Genomic DNA, 19,781 nt, shown 5'->3' with positions numbered 1-19,781 from the left:
ATACAATATAGGGCCTAGCTGGAGAGACTGGAGTTGGGCAAGGAGGGAATCTCAAAATTACAGCCAGATGCTTGACTGGAGTATCCCTACGGCCCTTTGTTTTCAGTTTTTAACAATTTTTACCGACAAGTTCCCACATTTTACAAAAGCTATTATTGGGGTGTTCCTGCTTTTCACCCAACTTTTGAACCAGTCAAGTACATGAAAAGACAGAGTAAGTTCAGAACATCCAATCCATTACAATAGGTAGATGTGTTTCTGTTAATAATACATTAGTCTTGGTGTAAATGTGACGCTGTCTGTTAAAGTCAGACAATGTAGTGGGGAAGATGCACACACACAGACATGTGCCTCCATATGTACAACCGATGAAGTGAGCTGTAGCTCACAAAAGCTCATGCTCAAATAAATGGGTTAGTCTCTAAGGTGCCACGAGTCCTTCTGTTCTTTTTGCGGATACAGACTAACACGGCTGCTCCTCTGAAACCTGTTAACGTACAGTTCATGAAACGAACCAGAGCATTAAACTGCTTTTACTTTCAATATTCTTATTTTTCTCTATTTGTTGCCTTTTTTCCTATCCTCCCATCCCCAAATATTAACCCTGATATCTACCCAGAAAACTGTGAAGATAATTTTTTGCACCAGTTTTCACCCGTTTTTTTTTTCTAATAAAAACTCATCAATTACCAGGAAATTTTAAACAAAATAAAACTTGAAAATTAAGACCCTTGCGTATCCCCCAGGCTTCTTAAGGGGCAACAGCACCTTTCTCCCTCAGGCAAAGAGAGCTTGCTGACACTAAGGCCACGTAGTGGCAAGGGCCCCCCCGCCAGACTTAATACGACTACTGCAAAAAAAGACTCCGGCAGCATGACTTATGCCCGTTCTGAGGGTGCATGGGCAGCTGTGGAGTGGAACTGCTACTTCTCCGGAGCCTAGAGAGGAGGGTTCCTCCCCACCATGCCCCTGAGGATTCCCAGCAGCGCCCAGCGCAGGGCTGGGAACTAGAAAGTACAGATAAAACCAGTGCCAAGTACAGTCTGTTCTCTCCACCAGGCCAGGCGGGATGACAAGCCCATGGCAGCTCCAGCACTATGTTTAAAGGCTACTGCTCCAGCAAAAATCTCCACCTACACCTCTTCCTTTGCTCTGCTCAGGGGTCTGCATACCCGACACGCTGGGGCTATCGGTCCGTTTCGGCACAAGGATGCGCCATGCTCCTTCCCCCACAGATGATGGCCTTGGCCCGTAGTCCCCAAAGGAGCGAAGATGCTGCGGAGAGGGTGGGGAATGTTTTTAATCAAGGCTGTCAGCTGAAAATATTTCTACAACCTTAGAACCTTTCTACAAAGGCGCCTCTGCAGGGGAGGGGAGAGGCGCATCAGGAGGTGGATTCTCAAGGCAGCAGGGGAAAGAAGGGTGCAGTGTTTTATTAACCCTTCGCCACCTGCAGGGGCTGGCAAAGACCTCGTGGGCTGCACCCACCAGCCATGGGTATTAAATAACGTCATTCCTCAGCTCCTGGGCTCTGTGGCACCCAGAGCCCCATGAGTAACCTGCTGGGAGCCTGAGGGTCACGTTTGATTTATATGCCGTTTAGAAACCAAAGCTAAGTGTTGCCCCCACAAATAGTCTTTGCTCCTCCTTGCATCTGCCGTGATAGACAGCTGGGAATGTCTTGTCGGCAGAGGTTGCCAGCACAACAAACCTGCGGTGGGTCAGTGATGGCTTCCCCACTGTGGCTACGCTGCGCTTGCCACCTTTTAAGACGTTCTGGGTCACATGTGACCCTTAGGCTGCAGCACTTCAGGGATCCTGGTCTCCAGGCAGAAGATGCTGGGCGAAAAGGGTCCACACAGGGGAGGGAGGTGGAGACAAAGGCGGGGGGAGCCTACTGCCTCAGGCCCTGACTCTGCGAACATTTCTGCGTGGCCAGACCCAGGCACTGAATGGAGTCCCACTAACTGGGGCAAATGTGAGTGGGGAACAGGAGGCTGTCACCCCAGGGTGGGGGCTCCAGCTGTGAGCCCAGTGCCTGGCTCAATTTCAGGGCACAGAGCCCACCAGCAGTGAAATTGACATTCTTGTCAGTTTCATGGCTCCAGCTGTGAACCCAGCAGTGCTGCTCTGAGCCAGGGACAGCCATGAAACTGATCAGAATGACAGCCAAGAACTGATGTAAATAATGCAATGTGTACATGGACACTGCGGCTCCCTAATTACACCGTCATAAGTGCTACGCCTCTCATAGAGGTGGAGTTATTATTTCGGGATAGCAGGCCACTGACTTTGGTGGAAGCAGCATTCTAGGGCAGACACTGACATAATGAGGTTGATGTAAACTGCCTTATGTTGACTTAACTCTGTAGCGTAGACCAAGCCTAAATGTTGGACTCAGGTGCCTAATGTAGCAACTAGACACCTAAGCCCCTTGCAGACCCCACCGTTAGCCTCTCTGTACCTTATCTCCCCATCCGTAAAGTGGGGATAATAGCAGGGGTGTTGTGCGGATAAATACATTAGATTGTGAGGCTTGGATCACCCACACTTAAGGCAATATATATATATAATTAATCATCATCATTGGGATATGCACACCCATTCCACCTGCCACTTAGACAGCCAATAGCCATTCCAATCCAGGCAGCCAACTGCTGTGCCACATTACAGTCCCACGTGCAGCACATTTAGATTGCTTCCAAGTTGCACTGCCTGTTTACACACCTTGAATGGCGTAACAGACACATGTCTGAAAAGGCTTTCACCGCCATTTCCATAACTGGCCTATTTAGCCTCCCTTTCACACACTGACAGTGAACTTACTTCATTTACCACCTCACCTATGAATGTGACAAGTCACGTCCAGTCCAATTTTGAAAAGTGGCAACTGACTCTGGATGCCAACATTTTGGGCTACCTAACTTCAGATTTCCACAAGTGCCAGACACCCACAGATCCTCGTCATTTCAGTGCATCCTGTGGATCACATGAAACATCAGACCCTAAGTTCTCACCCAAGGGGCTAGAGAAGTGTGACTATTAATGGAATACGATACTACGATACTACGATACTACGATACTCAGAATAATGGATCCACTTTGGAAAATGTTGGCCTTAACTCCTTGTTGTGACCCAGTTTTCCCCTCTGTGAAATGGGGACAATAACGAGTGCTGTGGAGGTCAGCTAACAATTGTTTGGAACAAGCTTTGAAATCTCAGGATGAAAGAGGCTACAGCAGAGAAAAGTATTCACTATGTTTATTATTTCTATCAAAGAAGCACCTAGACATGCCAATCAGGATCAGGGACCCATTATGCTGGACACTGTACAAACAAAAGTCCACGCCCTAAAGAGCTCACACTCCACCTGAGGCTCATGTCATTTCATCATTGTGCAGTCACAGGTATCAGCCCACTGCTGCTTGTGCCAATTAGGGTGACCAGATGTCCTGATTTTATAGGGACAGTCCCGATTTTGGGGTCTTTTTCTTATATAGGCTCCTATTACTCCCCACCCCGTGTCCCAATTTTTCACACTTGCTGTCTGGTCACCCTAGTGCCAATCTGTAGCTAGCTAAGATTTTAGAACAGGAGGGACCAGCCAACTCCTCTGTTAGCAATGGGACCTGCCCTCAGGGCAGGAGAGGACTGGAAGGTAAATATTCTGGCTTATTCAGATGATGCACCCCAGTCCTTTGAGGCACTTTGCACACATTGGATTGCTTTCATGTCTCTTTATTTATGGGGTACCGCATAACATTTGGGGTCTCTGGCTAATTTACCAGATTCTCTGAAGGAGCCAGGGTGCCCTCCTTCATACAGAGCAGCAAGGATGGACATTGGGGTGGCATGGAAATGAGCTGCAGGGTTTGGTGGCTCAGGGATTTAAGCAATGGCAGTACATGGGGGTAGAGAAGGCAGCATTTGGGGGATTGTAGACAGGGTGGGTTTCATGGGGATTAAGCTAATTCTGGTAGTTCAGCAACAGACAGAGGAAACAGAGAGAGTGAGTTGGGAATTGCACAAATACCACCCCATGCCAGTCAATGGGGGGGGGGGGGAGAAAAGGACTCAGAAGCCCAGAAGCATCTCCTAAGACTCAGAAATACATAAAAGCACTGTGAAAATGAACACTGAATTGCCACAGTGCCCCAATGCCTGGTGAACGAACCTCGACGTGCCGCATCGTCCCCAAGCCCTGCCGTGCCCAGGAATTCACCCCCAGCTCCCATGATGCATGATAAATGTGCCCCTGAGACGAGGCAGTTCCTGCCGCCAAATCACCCCTCAATCCCTTGCTATCATGGGGGCTTGCACCTAGAATCCCCACCATGCTTTGTGGGTGCTCTTCCTGACTAGCTCCTTCAGGACATGCCAACAGCAGCCCACCACCCATGTCCACCAGAGAGATGCTAAGAAGAACCAAAACAGCTAACTTTTGCAATTCCCCACCTTTGTTCAGACAGGCAGGGGCTGGGAGCCCTTTGAATCACTGGGCTGAGCTGGGCCTCTCCTACCTCCCGCTTCTGGAGAGCTGGAGAAATCTCCCCTCTCCTCCTGGCCCAGGGACCCCTTTGGAATCTTGCGTTGCCACTTCCCTCTCCCCCAGTTCACAGCATTCTAGCCCCACCTACATGCCACTTCTGATTGGCCAGGGTGAAGAATGCCGCTCCTGGATTGGCTTTCTCCAGCTGTCTGTCCCGGGCTTGGCAGGACCCACCCAGGCGCCGAACAGAACTTTGCCATTTGCACAGGAGGACAAAGGTATCTCGGGCGCCGGAGCGAGCAGAAGACAACAGACCAGGTAAGGTCAGGCTGCAATTGTAGTATATTGTAGCCTTGGCTATACTTGGTAAGTTTGCATGTAAAATGCCAGGCTAACTCTCTACCCCAGTTCCCTGCTTGGTTGGGATCTTTGCAACTAACCGTTTCCACAGCAACCAGGAGGGAGATCAGGCAGCTCTCTTCAAGGGAGGGTCACACTGTCGCCTGCCCCTACAATCTCTGCTCTGGGGGTCGCTGCTGCTGCTTTGGAGGGGAGGACCTGGAGATTTGGGGCCTGTCGGATTTGCCCTGCCCCTAGTGTAGTTATTTACACCAGTAGTGCAATGTGGGTGTGAAACGCGAGCAAGTCAGAATGTCTGTCTTTTGCACTAGTGTAAAAACTACACAAACTGCAGGGGAAAGGAAGAATCGGGCCCCTGCTTTTGACCGTTTATCCCTGGTCTCTCCAAGACCATCTCCAAACTGAGAGGGCAGCAAGGCTGAAAAGTACCCAGTTAAGGCTACCCTTTTCTCATCCCTTCCCGGTGTGTCTGTGTGTGTGAGAGAGACTTTTTAAGACCTGTGGGGAGACCAGCACTAACAAGACCTGCAATCACACACACAGACACCAATTACTTTGCTTTATGTGTATTCTTTTTGATCCCTATGGTCTGTGCATTTTTTTTTCCTTCCTACCCTGTCAGCTCTTCACAGGCAGACACATCTTCCTATGTCTGTAGAGTGCCCACTATATTTTGGATGCAACCATAATAGAAATTAGAAGAAGGCATGTGCTTTGCAGAAGCCCACTACTGGTAGTGAAGATGCTCCTGGAAGTTCAATTAATTCTTTGTATGATTGATTAGTGCTGCAGTTCTTGAACTGTGGCCCATGGGCCACTAGCAGCCTGCAGAAAACATTTTGAGAACCAAGTAATGGGGAACTGGGAGGCAATCCATGGGAGGGTTGATCTCTTATGAAGTGGGGCTATAGGCAAATAACTGACTTATTGAGTTCTGTTTACCTCTAATGTTAACACAGACTTTGTGGCTATCCAAGGGAGGTCAGCAATCCAATGACTAAGAGAAACTGATGAGTTAAACCTTAGGGTCTCTCTCCAGTTTCCAGGACCTTGAGACCTGCCTGTAACTTTTCTATAGTGGTGACCATCTGTCAGAGGCATGATAAAGACATTCAGTATTTCTGCAGTAGGATAATAGCAGGACCCGAAAAATGGTGGTAGCTATATATGCCTAGAGTTGGTGCTTTACGCACAACCTTCCAAGGGAAGAAAAAGCAACTAATAACACAAGGCTCTGCTAGAAACCTTACAGGGAATCCAACTATACTAATTATTAAACACTGACAACATGCTCTATGCTGCACAAGATACAAATAGAGTCCCTGACCTAAAAGATTTCAGAGTAAATAAGATAGACAGTAGAATGAGAAGCCCAGAGCATAGTCTGACTCTCAACTCAACCCATACGGGTAGTTTATCTGAGGCCCCCTGGGGAGCTGTGAGCTGGTTTCAGGGGGTCCAAATTAAACCAGAAAGCAGGGCTGGCGTTAGAGTCACTGGAGCCCAGGGAAGAACGCCGAAGCCTGAGCCCCACTGCCTAGGGCCAAAGTTGAAGCCCGAACCCTGCTGCATGGGGATGAAGCCAACTTAGCTTTGCGGAGCCCCCTGTAGCGTGGAGCCTTGGACAGTTGCCCAGCTTGCTATCCCCTAATGCTGGCCCTGGCTTGTAATCTACTGGATATGCAGAAAAACACTTTTTGTGGCACAGGTGGGCCATGGAGTTTTTATAGCGGGGGGGTGAAGGGGGGCTCAGAAAGGAAAAGGTTGAGAACCCCTGGTTTACATCATGCACAGCCTCACACCATGTTACCAAACTCCTTGGACCAACGTTTTCAAAGGCAGCCAGCGACATTTATGTTTTCTGGGTGCATCAGTCTTGGGGGGCCTCTTGGGTCTGATTGTGAGAAAAGCTGTGGAGCCCCCATCTCCCACCAATTCTGAAACTTAGGGCCCAAGGTGTCTCAAGTTGGGAATCACTGGCCACCCCGGAAAATGTTGGGCCTCTTCTTCTGATCACAACGCACTTAACAACCAGCTTCCCCAGGTGTAAAGTGCTGTCCGCGCCGCGTTCCGGAAAGGGAGTCTGAGGCACAGTGTTGCTTAGTCGCCCAGCAAGTCAGTGGTAGAACTGGGATGGGAACCCAGGACACCTGACTGAATCAGGTGCTTTAACCACAAGACCACACACCCATTCACATTCTTTCTAGTGTTCCTTCCTCCCATCCAAACTATTAACATTAGTTGCCTCTCGTAAAAGAGTCATTAGCTATCCAGGTTTCAGAGGAGCAGCCATGTTAGTCTGTATCCACAAAAAGAAAAGGAGGACTTGGGGCACCTTAGAGACTAACAAATTTATTTGAGCATAAGCTTTCGTGAGCTACAGCTCACTTCATCGGATGCATGCAGTGGAAAATACAGTGCGGAGATTTATATACATAGAGAACATGAAACAATGGGTGTTACCATACACACTGTAACGAGAGTGATCACTTAAGGTGAGGTTTCAGAGTAGCAGCCGTGTTAGTCTGTATTCGGAAAAAGAAAAGGAGGACTTGTGGCACCTTAGAGACTAACCAATTTTATTTGAGCATAAGCTTTTGTGAGCTACATCCGATGAACTGAACTGTAGCTCACGAAAGTTTATGCTCAAATAAATTGGTTAGTCTCTAAGGTGCCACAAGTCCTCCTTTCCTGTTAGCTATCCAGTCTGCCTAGTTTCATAGTTCCTATTGATCAATCAGTCCTTGCCTGTTGGAGGAGAGAGGCTGGACTTCACAGATTACTTGAATGTGGGAAGCAGATTTCCAGCCGGATGAGATCCCAGGTTCCTATTTGCGTAAGAATGTAGCAAATAAAGCTGACTTAACCAACAGCAAATATGAGCAGAGCCTGTTTCCACATGTAGGTGAAAACTACTTTGCACTCAAGCCATCTCCTGGCTCACACAAGCAATTCCCAGCCAGGCGGATAAAGCAATGGTCTGTACCTTGATAAGCAGAACCTCCTGTGCTCTTGAGCAAACATCCAGCAATGTCTAGAATGTGCTGAACTGGGAAAGCATGCTGGGGTATTCCACAAGGGCAGTCTGGTCTGTCTGAAAGAGGCCCTCCTCCAGCTAGGATCAAACACTTTTTTTGCAACAGTAAGTCATTTCAAAGGGGTGCACCGGCTGCTGGTCTCGGCAGCCAGATGGGAGTTTCAATCACTGAGCACTATTGAGCTAGACAAGCAAAAAAAAAAAAAAAAAAAAAAAGTCTTGAGATACCAGTGGCCTGATCTTTTTCCCTCCCTAGTGGTGCTAAGCACCTGCAACATCCACCAATATCAATGAGAGTGTGTGGCTGCTCAGCACCTCTGAAAAACCAGGCCGCAGGATTACAAGGGCCTGCCGCAGATACTGAAAAACCAGGCCACAGATGCTGGCACTGTAGCAAGGCCTGGTCCCACCTACGCAGGCACGTCAAACCATGTTTTAACACGCTCATGCCCTAAGCACTGTGTCACTCGCGCATTGAAAACTATACCAAAAACAGGCCTGTAGCGTCTAGTTTAACATCAGCAGATCTCCTTTAGCTCCGAAGGAGCTGATCCTGATTTCCACCAGCGAGAGTGAGCGGAAACTCAGGCCCTGGGTTTTTCTCAGGCGGCCCAAGGAGTGAGGTGTTCTGTCCTGGCTTGTTGACACGCTAATTAGGAGACAATCTTACGGTGCAAGATTTTACCCCTAGACTAACCCGGACTCCAAGGCCAGTGAGATATAGTGCAAAAACAAAGTGCGTTTTCAGACTGGAAATGACAACTGCGGGCAGGAGCTGCCCTACATGGTGTTGCATCATATGTGTGGGGGGGTGGGGTCCCTTTGACAAATGCTGCAGGCTGACTCAGCCTAGCCTTTAACAACAAACCAGTCTCCTGAAAGTGTAAGAGGAACAACCAGTGGTTGCTAGCGCGTCCTGTGAACAGCCTATTGATTCTGGATACTGGGCCTCCACCACTCCCAGGCCCTGCCTATGTTAGGGAAACTTTCTACAAATTTCCCAGGCTGCCTAACACTGAGGTTTGTCTTCACAGCAACGTTAGCCCGGGCCCTCATGCGGATGTTGCCCCTAACCCCACTCCCGTCCACACACAATCTTCTAATCCGAATGGGGTGTTATTTTCAACGCAGGCAAGCTGGCCTGCCTGGGTGGTGGTGGGTTACAGACTGGGTGCTGCTTTCCCTAGGGCTGGTGACTAGCCACTTCGCAGTGAGGATGCGGGATAAACCACATGAGTATGTATGGCGGTGGGGCCGAACCAGGACCAGTTCAGGATCAAGGCCCCGATCGTGTCAGGTGTTGTATGTACACAAAACACAGTCTCTAGCCCAATGACCTCACCATGCCATGTAACTTGGCTCAGAGCCGGTCTAACTATGTGTGTTAGACTTAAATACCACAGCTCAGGGGCATGCACCGGGGGGGAGTGGGCAAGCAGGAGCACAGGCCCCCCCCCAATCAGCGGGGGCACAGAACTCCTCTGACCCCGGGGCTGCTGGAGAAGGTGGGGAGAGCCAGCTCCTCCAGCCACGGTGGGGGCAGGGAGGCAGCTTCTCCAGCCACAGGGGGCACAGAAAGTACCCCTCCAAAAGCAGCCAAATCGTTATTCCTGTGCCTGCCGCTGCCACAGCCCCTGTCCCCGCAACAGCCCAGTCCACAAGCTCCAGGGTCCCAGTTCAGGGCAGCACTTAAGCACATTTGAGTCACCTTGACTTCAGTGAGACTTAAGGATGAGTCTAATTTGACAATGTGCCCTTAAGTACTCTCCTGAACTGGGGCCTTGGTGCTCTAACAGTTGGTTACACACTGCTGCAATGGTTGCCATAAAACATCAACCAATAACAAGCAGGTAGCTGGCTGGTAAGGACTGCTGATAGTGATATCGTGTATCTTCTTCAATCTCCCCTAGCTGTGTGCATAGCTAGCCTAGCCGAACACATGCTGTCTTCAAGGATTCCCTTGTCCTTCTTTCCTCAGCTTCTTTCTACTGCTTACATCCAGTGGTGCACCTTGCCCTGAATTTGATTGTAAGCTCTTCGGGGCAGGGACCATCTGTCTGCCCTGTAGGGTAGGTGCTACTGCAACAGAAGAACACATAACCCCCCCGCCCCCCCTCCCCACAAAATTCTAAGACTTCCAAAGTTGCTATTGCTGGTGGAGCTGAACAGTGATGGGAAATGTGAAAAAGAATCCCGAGTGTAGGCAGCGCTGCAGCGAGAGAGACTCCAAGATCAGAGGCCTTGCAGAGGTCTGTGTTGAATGAGCCTTGACACAAAAATGGCCGTCACCGTTACTAGTCCATAAAATTGTTGATGGTGGAAGTGCCTGCCACTGTGTCAGCATCTCTGTTCGGCGATTGGCCCTTGGGTCTCTCTCTCATGGGAATTAAGGTTTTGCCAGGGTGCTCTGAGATGCTACATCCTGTTGGGAAATAGACCGAGACATGGGGAAACCCATCTTAACATCAGAATTAGTGGGGGAAATCTGAGCTTTTCAAAGCTGTTGTTAAGCAAGTTCAGTTGTCTTAAAAATAGAACTTCAGATACCATTGTCATAATGTGACAATGAGCTAACCAGGGTTCCAAAATTAGAACTCTGAAAACCTGCCTTCCCCACTCATTCCATGGCTACAATGGAATTTCTCTCTTGCAACAGTCACTGTCAAGATGGCATATTGGATTGTTAACTCTCGTCTTTACAGTTAGGCTTGGAAGGATTCTATTTTTATCAGCAAATGTCAATAAACGTCAATTCCACCGTACACACCCAAACCCATGAAAACATATTTCCATCAAGGCTGATCACAATTTACAGATTGGCAAAATAAGAAAAATGCCACTTGAGAATGGCTGAGTTTGATTTAAGGCTACTGACTTTGTATAGCTTGACATGTGATGTTGCCAGTGTGCGTTTGAACGGTTATAAGGCTTTAACTTTTTGAAGCTCAGGGTCTGCTGTCATTAAATAATTATTGTCTGAACCCCCCTAATTTCCCACAACTGTGAAAATTTAAATTGGTAAAAATAAAAAAGGCTTAAAAATAAAAATCTATATTATCCATCAAAATTCTAAAAAAAATATATACCTCTAATTCTGGCAAGCTTAATTATAGTAAGATGAGAGACAACATGCTGTGACACAAGCCATCATCTTCTGCAGGGTGCAAGCTTTTATTCAGGTTTCAGAGTAGCAGCCGTGTTAGTCTGTATCCGCAAAAAGAACAGGAGGACTTGTGTTGTTAGTCTCTAAGGTGCCACAAGGTGAGTAGCTTTTATTCAAGCATCCTAGACTTTATAGCTGCAGAGAGGACATTCAGAACATGCGGCTGATGCCTGAGTGTCTCTGTCTTCTAGACAGATATAGCAGGCCTAATATGAGTAAGAACTGCACCAGTTCATCTCACTGGGGCGCTAACTCCGATGTCTAAGAAATTAATGTATCCACGCAATTTCAGTGCTGCTTATTTTCGTAGGAACATCCAGCTGACTTGGGATGGTGGAAGGAGGCTGGGTAGATTGATATTGCTTCCCTCCTACATGCACATTCTGATCCCTGGTAAAGATTCACATTAACACATGAAATCTCTATGACTAGATGGAGCTATTAGAATATCTTCACATTCTTCTTGTAAGGAATAGGAAGAGGAGCTCTGAAGTTCCTAAGATGTGGTGGACAATAATCCAAGTGCATGTGGCATTATACTGTCCACCAGCTGTTACTGGTAATATCAGAAGGCTAACTCATAATGTTGTAACTGTTCTTTTTCTCTCCTTTCAGTTGCATCCAACTTCACAATGGCATCTGAAAACAAGACCACGAATACTGGCCCTCCAAAGGCTGAAGAAGAGCAGCAAGCGGTAGGTAAATCACGGGAAGCTATTATTATAAAGTGTAATCCTCAGTTCACCTGCCAACAGGTGCTTCAGCGCGCTAACTTATGCCAGCATCCCAACATCCAGGCAAGAGAGGAGTCCAGCCACACAGACTGCTTTGAGGCTCTAGTTTAATATGGAGAATGCAGTTTCCTCTTGCTCGGGAGAAGGCTGTAACTTCATGTGTGGGGGGAGTTCCATAAGGCTGAAATTTGGGAGAACGATCTGCCATGGGTTCCAGTGCTAAATCCAGGGAGGGTGATGTTTAATCAATATGTGACTGACAAGAAGCATGGTCCTGAGTTCTAATCCCCGCTCTGTCACTGACTCTTGGTGTGGCCCTGAGAATCATAGAATATTAGGGTTGGAAGAGACCTCAGGAGGTCATCTAGTCCAACACCCTGCTCAAAGCAGGACCAACACCAACTAAATCATCCCAGCCAGAGCTTTGTCAAGCCGGGCCTTAAAAACCTCTAAGGATGGAGATTCTACCACCACCCTAGGTAACCCATTCCAGTGCTTCACCACCCTCCTAGTGAAATAGTGTTTCCTAATATCCAACCTAGACCTCCTCCACTGCAACTTGAGACCATTGCTTCTTGTTCTGTCATCTGCCACCACTGAGAACAGCCGAGCTCCATCCTCTTTCGAACCCCCCTTCAGGTAGTTGAAGGCTGCTATCAAATCCACCCTCATTCTTCTCTTCTGCAGACTAAATAAGCTCAGTTCCCTCAGCCTCTGCTCGTAAGTCACGTGCCCCAGCCCCGTAATCATTTTTGTTGCCCTCCGCTGGATTCTCTCCAATTTGTCCACATCCCTTCTGTAGTGGGGGGACCAAAACTGGATGCAGTACTCTAGGTGTGGCCTCACCAGTGCCGAATAGAGGGGGATAATCACTTCCCTCGATCTGCTGGCAACGCTCCTACTAATACAGCCCAATATGCCATTGGCCTTCTTGGCAACAAAGGCACACTGCTGACTCATATCCAGGTCCCTTCACCTCTCTGTCACTGCACTTGAGCAGAAAGAGGAAAGAGTGGTTTCCATAAAGAGCCTCTCTGGGAATATGCATAACTCAGACTACAGTTTATATTCACCCACCAGCGACAGGATCTGCCGCTAATGTCACTTCTTCTTTCCCTTGCTCAGAACATAGTGAACAGGGTGGCCAGCTTGCCCTTTGTCAGCTCTGCCTACAACGTGGTCTCCTCTGCTTACAGCTACACCAAGGGGACGCATCCATATGTCAGCAACGTCTGCAACGTGGCAGAGATCGTGGCTGCCATGGCAGTGGGCAGCGCAGTTGGTGGCATGCAGCCAATTCTCAGCCACCTGGAACCTCAGAGTGAGTAAACACCGAGACAGGTGATTCCTACCTTGTGCGGAGGTGTGAGAACCCTCATGGGACATCTCAGACTACACTGCGTGGCAGCAGAGCAAGAGGGCTCAGGACACAGACCAGCAGGGAAGACTTGTTTAACAGGAGAGCAGCATTAGATAGCTTTCTCATTCTCCCATCCCAGCACTTTAGTCCCATGGCGTGAACGCCCCAGCTGCTGAGAGTATTAGCGATGTGGTTACAGTCTGTTTGTGATGCCCAATATGGGGCATGAAAAGAAAAAACAGCTTCGGGTTTAACACCTTCCTACTGTAAATGCTCCTAAACTAGCATCTGAGTTATTTCCAAGTCATACAGGGATATTATAAAGAATAGCCAACAAAGATTTGTGAAGAACAAATCATGCCAAGGCAACCTTATTTCCTTCTTTGATGGGGTTACTGGCCTAGTGGATGGGGAGAAGCTGTAGGACTGATATATTGTGATTTTTAGTAAGGCTTTTGACACAATCCCACATGACGTTCTCGTAAGCAAAGTAGGGAACTGTGGACTAGATGAAATTATTACAAGGTGGGTGCAGAACTTGTTGAAAGATCACACTCAAAGAGTAGTTATCAATGGTCAAACTGGGAGGGCGTATCTAGTGGTCAGTCCTGGGTCCCGTACTATTCAATATTGTCATTAATGATGTGGAGAATGGAAATTATGCTTATAAAATTTGTGGATGACACCAAGCTGGGAGGGGTTACAAGCAATTTGGAGGACAGGAGTAGAATTTAAAACCACCGTGACAAATTTGAGAATTGCTCTGAAATCAACAAGATGAAATTCAATAAAGACAAGTGCAAAGTACTACACTTAAGAAGGAAATTCAAATGCAAAACTACAAAATGAGGGATAACAGGCTAGGCAGTAGCACTGCTGAAAAGGATCTGAGGGTTATAGTGGATCACAAATTGAATGTGAATTGACATTGTGATGCAGTTGCAAAAATGTCTAATATTGTTCTGGGGTGTATTAATAGGAGTGTCATATGTTAGACACGGGAAGTAATTGTCCTGCTGTACCCCGCACTGGTGTAGCCTCAGGTGGATATTGTGTCCAATTATGAGAGTCACACTTTAGGAAAGATGTGGACAAATTGGAGAGAATCCAGAGGGGAGCAAAAAAAAAGTGATAAAAGGCTTAGAAAACCTGACCTCTGAGGAAAGGTTAACAAAACTGCCATGTTTAGTCTTGAGAAAAGAAGACGGAGGGGGAACATAATCAGTCTTCTGTTATACAGAGGATGTTGATCAATTGTTCTCCACGTCCACTGAAGGCAGGACAAGAAGTCATGTGTTTAATCTGTAGCAAGGGAGAATTAGGTTAGATATTAGGAAAAACTTTTGAACTATACGAGTAGGTAAGCTCTGGAACAGGCTCCCAAAGGAGGTTGTGAAATCCCCGTCACTGGAGGTTTTAAGAACAGGTTGGACAAACCCCTGTCAGGGTTGGTCAAGGTTTACTTGGTCCTGCCTCAGTGCAGGGGACGAGACTTGATGACCTCTCGAGGTCCCTTCCGGCCCTACATTTCTATGATTCTATCTTTTCTCACAGCTGTATTTCCCATCCACCTTAGCTAACTCTTTCCAGCAATTGCTGGGCTTGCTTGGCACAGACCCAAGGAACCAACAGTTCCTCCATTTAACTTCTTTGCTTAACCAAAGCACTGCTGACTCCTCCACCCTGCTGCCCCATGTATTCAGCCAGATCCTGAGCCCAGTGAAATTAATGGAAGATTTTGCCATTGACTCCAGTGAGACTGGAATCTAGCCCTTTACAGCCACTCTGTTCTCTAACCTGCTTGACATGTTTGCCCTCCAGATCTTGGGAAGCCGTGTATTTCACCCAGGGGAGTACTGGAGCCTGGTATTAAATGGGAGTCCGTGCTGCCTACTGCTCACTATTCCATTCTTGGGCAAGAGGGGCTGTTTAGTCTTTTTTGCCCCATAGCTTGAGGCTTTCTTCCTACCCTCCAACCTTCTGGTGGAGGACCAAACAGGATTCCTTCCTCCCAGTTAATATGGCTCCCAAGTGGCTGCAACTGAGTAATAAAGATACCCCCTCTGATGGAGAAGTGTGCTACTTCCTGCCATTACAGGGAGTCGGGTTCCCAAAGGGCATGACCGCAAGGCTGCTCGAATCAGGCCGGCTGTGTTGCCTTTGTGCTGGTTCCCTCTGCCTGGCCTTGCCACTGCGAGCAGGAGTCAAACTGTAACAGATTCAGAGAACTAAGTCTGTGCATCTCCCGCTCTTTAGTCAGATCGGTAAACGAGTACGCCTGCAAGGGACTGGACAAACTGGAGGAGAGCCTGCCCTTCCTTCACCAACCAACGGAGAAGGTATCCAGCATCCTCCCCCAGGAGGGGAAGTTACAACTTGCTCGAGGGCCAATGCTATGGAGAGGGAGGCATAGGCCTGCCCTAGGGAAACAGATGGGTTGCAGCGCTTAGTCGAGAGGGAGCGACGGCGCAATGTGAACCCTGACTGAAGAGACATTTGCTTTGCAGATGTTTGGGCTAGAAAAGGAGCTGCCCGCTGACAGAGAGGCTAAGGGCCAGATCCTTGGCAGATGTAAGTGGTGCTGATGTCATGGAGCTACACCAATTCATGCTGCCTGTTGGCCCTACAGCAGTGGGAACTAATGGATGACATTACCGAGCCATGCCACTATTTATCTAGAGAAGGGCCATTTGGGAAGGAAGGGGTATCTGATGTCTCCCCACTGGAAAAAAACAACCTCAGTCTTTGAGTGATGTAAAATAATCTTTCCTCTGGCTCTCCCCTCTAGGTCATTTCAGACACCAAGCAGATGGTGTCTACTAAAGTGATGAGTGCTGTGGATGCTGCCTATGGCGCAAAAGATGTGGTGGCCAGCAGCGTGGCCGGAGCTGTAGATGTAACCAAAGATGTTGTCCAGGACAGCGTTGAGCTGACCAAATCAGTGGTGTCCTCCACCGTCAATACTGCCAAGGAAGCCGCCTATGGTGCCAAGGACATTGTGACCAACAGGGTCACCGAAGCAGTGGACCTGACCAGAGGGACTGTCCAGGATAGCGTTGAGCTGACCAAATCAGTGGTGTCTTCCACCGTCAATACTGCCAAGGAAGCTGCCTGTGGTGCGAAGGACATTGTGACCAACAGAGTGACCGAAGCAGTGGACCTGACCAGAGGGACTGTCCAGGACAGCGTTGAGCTGACCAAATCAGTGGTGTCCTCCACCGTCAATACTGCCAAGGAAGCTGCTTGTGGTGCAAAGGACATTGTGACCAGCAAAGTGAATACAGTTGTAGGGCGGAGCAGAGAGGCTGTCCAGGACGGCGTGGAGATGACCAGTTCCGTGCTGACCAACAGCCTGAATAAAGCCAAGGCAGCGGGCCAGCTGGTAGCAAGTGGAGTGGATGCTGTTCTGGAGAAATCAGAGGTGCTGGTGGATCATTACCTCCCCATGACAAATGAGGAACTGGGTGAGAAAGTGCTTAGACATTCTACAGCAGTGGTTCTCAACCAAGGGTACACGTACCCCTAGGGGTGCACAGAGGTCTTCCAGGGGGTTCATCAACTCATCTAGCTATTTGCCTAGTTTTACAATAGGCTACATAAAAAGCATTGGCGAAGTCAGCATAAACTAAAATTTCATACAGACAATGACTTGTTTATACTGCTCTATGTACTATACGTTGAAATGTAAATACAAGATTTATATTCAGATTGATTTATTTTATAACTATATGGTAAAAATGAGAAAGTCAGCCATTTTTCAGTACTAGTGTGATGTGACACTTTTGTATTTTTATGTCTGATTTTGTCAGCAAGTCGTTTTTAAGTGAAGTGAAACTTGGGGGTACGCAAGACAAATCAGACTCCTAAAAGGGGTACAGTAGTCTGGACAGGTTGAGAGCCACTGCTGCATAGCATGTGCTAGCAATAGAAAATGCAGTCCCCGCTCCTCCATCCAAGCTCAGACACTATTGCTTCTGCTAGATGGCAGAGGCCTTCTCCTGTCTTGGACAGGTAAGTTGCGTTAGACTTGTCACCCCAATGACTTTCTCTCAACATTAGGAGCTGGCATGCGACACAGGGAAGAGGTTCCGACGTTCGCTAACTACTGTTTTGTCTTAGTTGCCTTGAAACTGGTGGGTAAAAGCAGGTGAGCTCTGTGGGGAAAGAAAAATCAGTTCATTCTTCATCCCTTCAGACAGCTGCTGTCCTCTCAAACCTTGTGTCTGAGCTCTCATAATAACCATTAGTTCTTTCTTCAGTTGATCTTGAAGTGCTTTATAAAGGCGGTCAGTATCATTATCCCCATTTTACAGTTAGGGAAACAGAGGCACAGAGACCAGGAGTGGGGCAGTTAGTGTGTCGACGACCTTGTGCAATGGGCCCAAAAGGACCATCGCTGGGGGCGGGCATTCCTGCTGATAACTTGACCCTTATACGATTGTTCCCTTCAGTTGAACTTGCCATAGCCGTCGAGGGCTTCAACATGGCCTCCGTGGAAGAGCAGAAACAGCGGCAGAGTTACTTCGTGCGCCTGGGTTCCCTCTCAAACAAAGTCCGCCACCGAGCCTACCAGCACTCCCTGAACAAGCTGCAGCTTGTCAAGCAAAACACCCAGGATACTCTTTCCCAACTCCAGCTGGCAATAAACCTAGTAAGAACACCCCCTTTCCCACCCTGGGGATGCAAAGCATTCCACCGCAGTGCTAAATCGCTCTGTTCCCAGGCTGCCCTCTGAGTCTCACGTCTACCTACGCTCCCATCTCTGCTTGATGTGCAGCAGCTTCCTTGGTGTGGTTCTGCCTGTTTCCTGTTCTCGGACCCCACTGTGTAAGAGGGACTTGGGCATTGCAGAGCTTCTTGCTGGTCACAGGTATCTGCAATGATCATTCTTGTTTCCCTGCCAGATCGAATACATAAAACAGAGCGTTGGTCAGAAGCTTCAGGATAGCCTGGAGAAGCTTCAACAGCTGGGGATGGAGTGGAGCCGGACCCAGCCGAGAGAAAACCCAGCTAAAGATGCTTCCCAGCCAGAGGTATCTCTAGTGGGAAGTACTTACATGGATGGATGGTGCACTAAATGCTGGTTTCACATTGTATGTCTTACCCACTACTCTCCTCTCAGCAGGTCGAGTCTCATACTCTAGCCATGGTGAGTATCATCACCCAGCAGCTGCACCCTGCCTACGTGAATCTGGTATCCAGCATCCAAGGCCTCCCCAGCAGCATCCAGGAAATGGTGCAGCAGGCCATTAACAACATGCAGCAGCTCCACACTTCCTTTTCCAGAGCGGATTCCTTCCAGGACCTCTCCAGCAGCTCCCTGACACAGAGCCGGGAGAAAGTGATAAAGGCCCAGGAGTCTCTGGATGCTCTACTGGAGTATGTCGCACACAACACTCCCCTCAACTGGCTCGTGGGCCCCTTCACTCCGTCAGTCAGAGTGACCCAAGAAGCAGCAGAGGAGCCGAAAGAAATTATGACAGAGATGATATCACCTGCACGGCAAGAGGTGGCTTCGGCACAGAAGAAGGTGGCTGAGGTCCCCAAGGCACCAGAGAAGGAGATGGCTGTGGCACTGAGGGAGGAGGAGAAGATACCTAAAGCATCAAAGGAGGCAATGAAAGCACTGAAGAAGGCAGTAGAGGAGTTGACCAGGGCATCAGAGAAGATGGTGGCTGAAAAAAAAAAGGAAGATCCTTGAAATGTTCCAGCTATTGCAGCCAGCTTCCTTGGAAAGAACAGAACTTCCCTGTAGGTTTTAGTCACTCCTATACCTGCCAGACCCATCAAAGGGAGAGTGATTGCCTCTCTGCACCTACCCCTAACACACTATCCCATGCTCAGAGCTAACATACAGTCAGCTCATCTAGCTGTATCTTGCAGGAAACTCACTAACCAAAGTGGCTTGACTGTCTGCACCTACCGCTCCTGCCTTATTTCTGAAGAACGCTGTACTGAGGTGGGGGAGGGGGAATTCTCCGTGTTGGCTGTAAGAGCTGCACATCTGTGGCAGTCCCTGTGTGGATTGCTACGCCTCACTGAGGACAGATGTAGAGGAGAGCAGCAGTCTTGCAAAAAGTCAAGCATCAAAACTAAATGCATCCAAACTGTGGACAGCTTAACACAACAAAATGATGCCCTTAACTTTTGATACTGTTTCCTCCTGTTACTTGTTATAGCTGTCCATCATGTACACTAGAATATACTCCCTTTTTTCTGATTGTTCTGCTCCCTGCAGGGCTGAGACCATCCAAGCAGGACAGTCAGCAGCAGCTGTGGATGTCTCCAAACCTTTCTTTTGCACAGGAATAGTATCAAGGGGGGGATGGTTTTTTTTTTTTTTTTAAGTGCCAGTGTTCAATGGGACTTGTGTTCACAACTTATTCAGTACTTTTAAAAATCCCACTCAAAAAACTAACTCTGTGCATATCAGATTCACCCCAGGTCCCAAGCACTCTGCAGCCACTGAAAACAATGGCTAACAGCAGCTTTTCCAGGAGTTGCTCAGGTGGATCCAACATTGCCATTGTGGTGGGATTAATTGAGCTATAAAGTGGGGAGGATTGGTGCTGGTGTGTCTTGGTGATCAACTCCTAGTGACTCCTTTACTGCTGATGCTTATTCCAATAGTCCCTCC

The 19,781-nt window shown here is 48.3% G+C and overlaps 1 protein-coding gene across 1 annotated transcript; it reads left to right on the top strand.

Annotated features, from left to right (window-relative positions):
• The first annotated feature begins 11,541 nt into the window (after positions 1-11,541).
• On the top strand, positions 11,542-19,779 carry LOC144280149 (perilipin-3-like). Its single transcript, XM_077841943.1, has 7 exons — positions 11,542-11,745; positions 12,910-13,105; positions 15,401-15,483; positions 15,933-16,608; positions 17,458-17,795; positions 18,049-18,177; positions 18,267-19,779. Exons 1-7 carry the CDS (start codon positions 11,683-11,685, stop codon positions 18,843-18,845), a joined length of 2,064 nt encoding a protein of 687 aa, XP_077698069.1. The 5' UTR covers positions 11,542-11,682; the 3' UTR covers positions 18,846-19,779.
• Positions 19,780-19,781: the final 2 nt, after the last annotated feature.

Source organism: Eretmochelys imbricata, chromosome 25 (genome assembly GCF_965152235.1).
Source record: "Eretmochelys imbricata isolate rEreImb1 chromosome 25, rEreImb1.hap1, whole genome shotgun sequence".
NCBI classification, from domain to species: domain Eukaryota; kingdom Metazoa; phylum Chordata; order Testudines; family Cheloniidae; genus Eretmochelys; species Eretmochelys imbricata.
The sequence above is the reverse complement of the archived record's forward strand: the minus strand, read 5'-3'. Positions and strand labels throughout refer to the sequence as shown.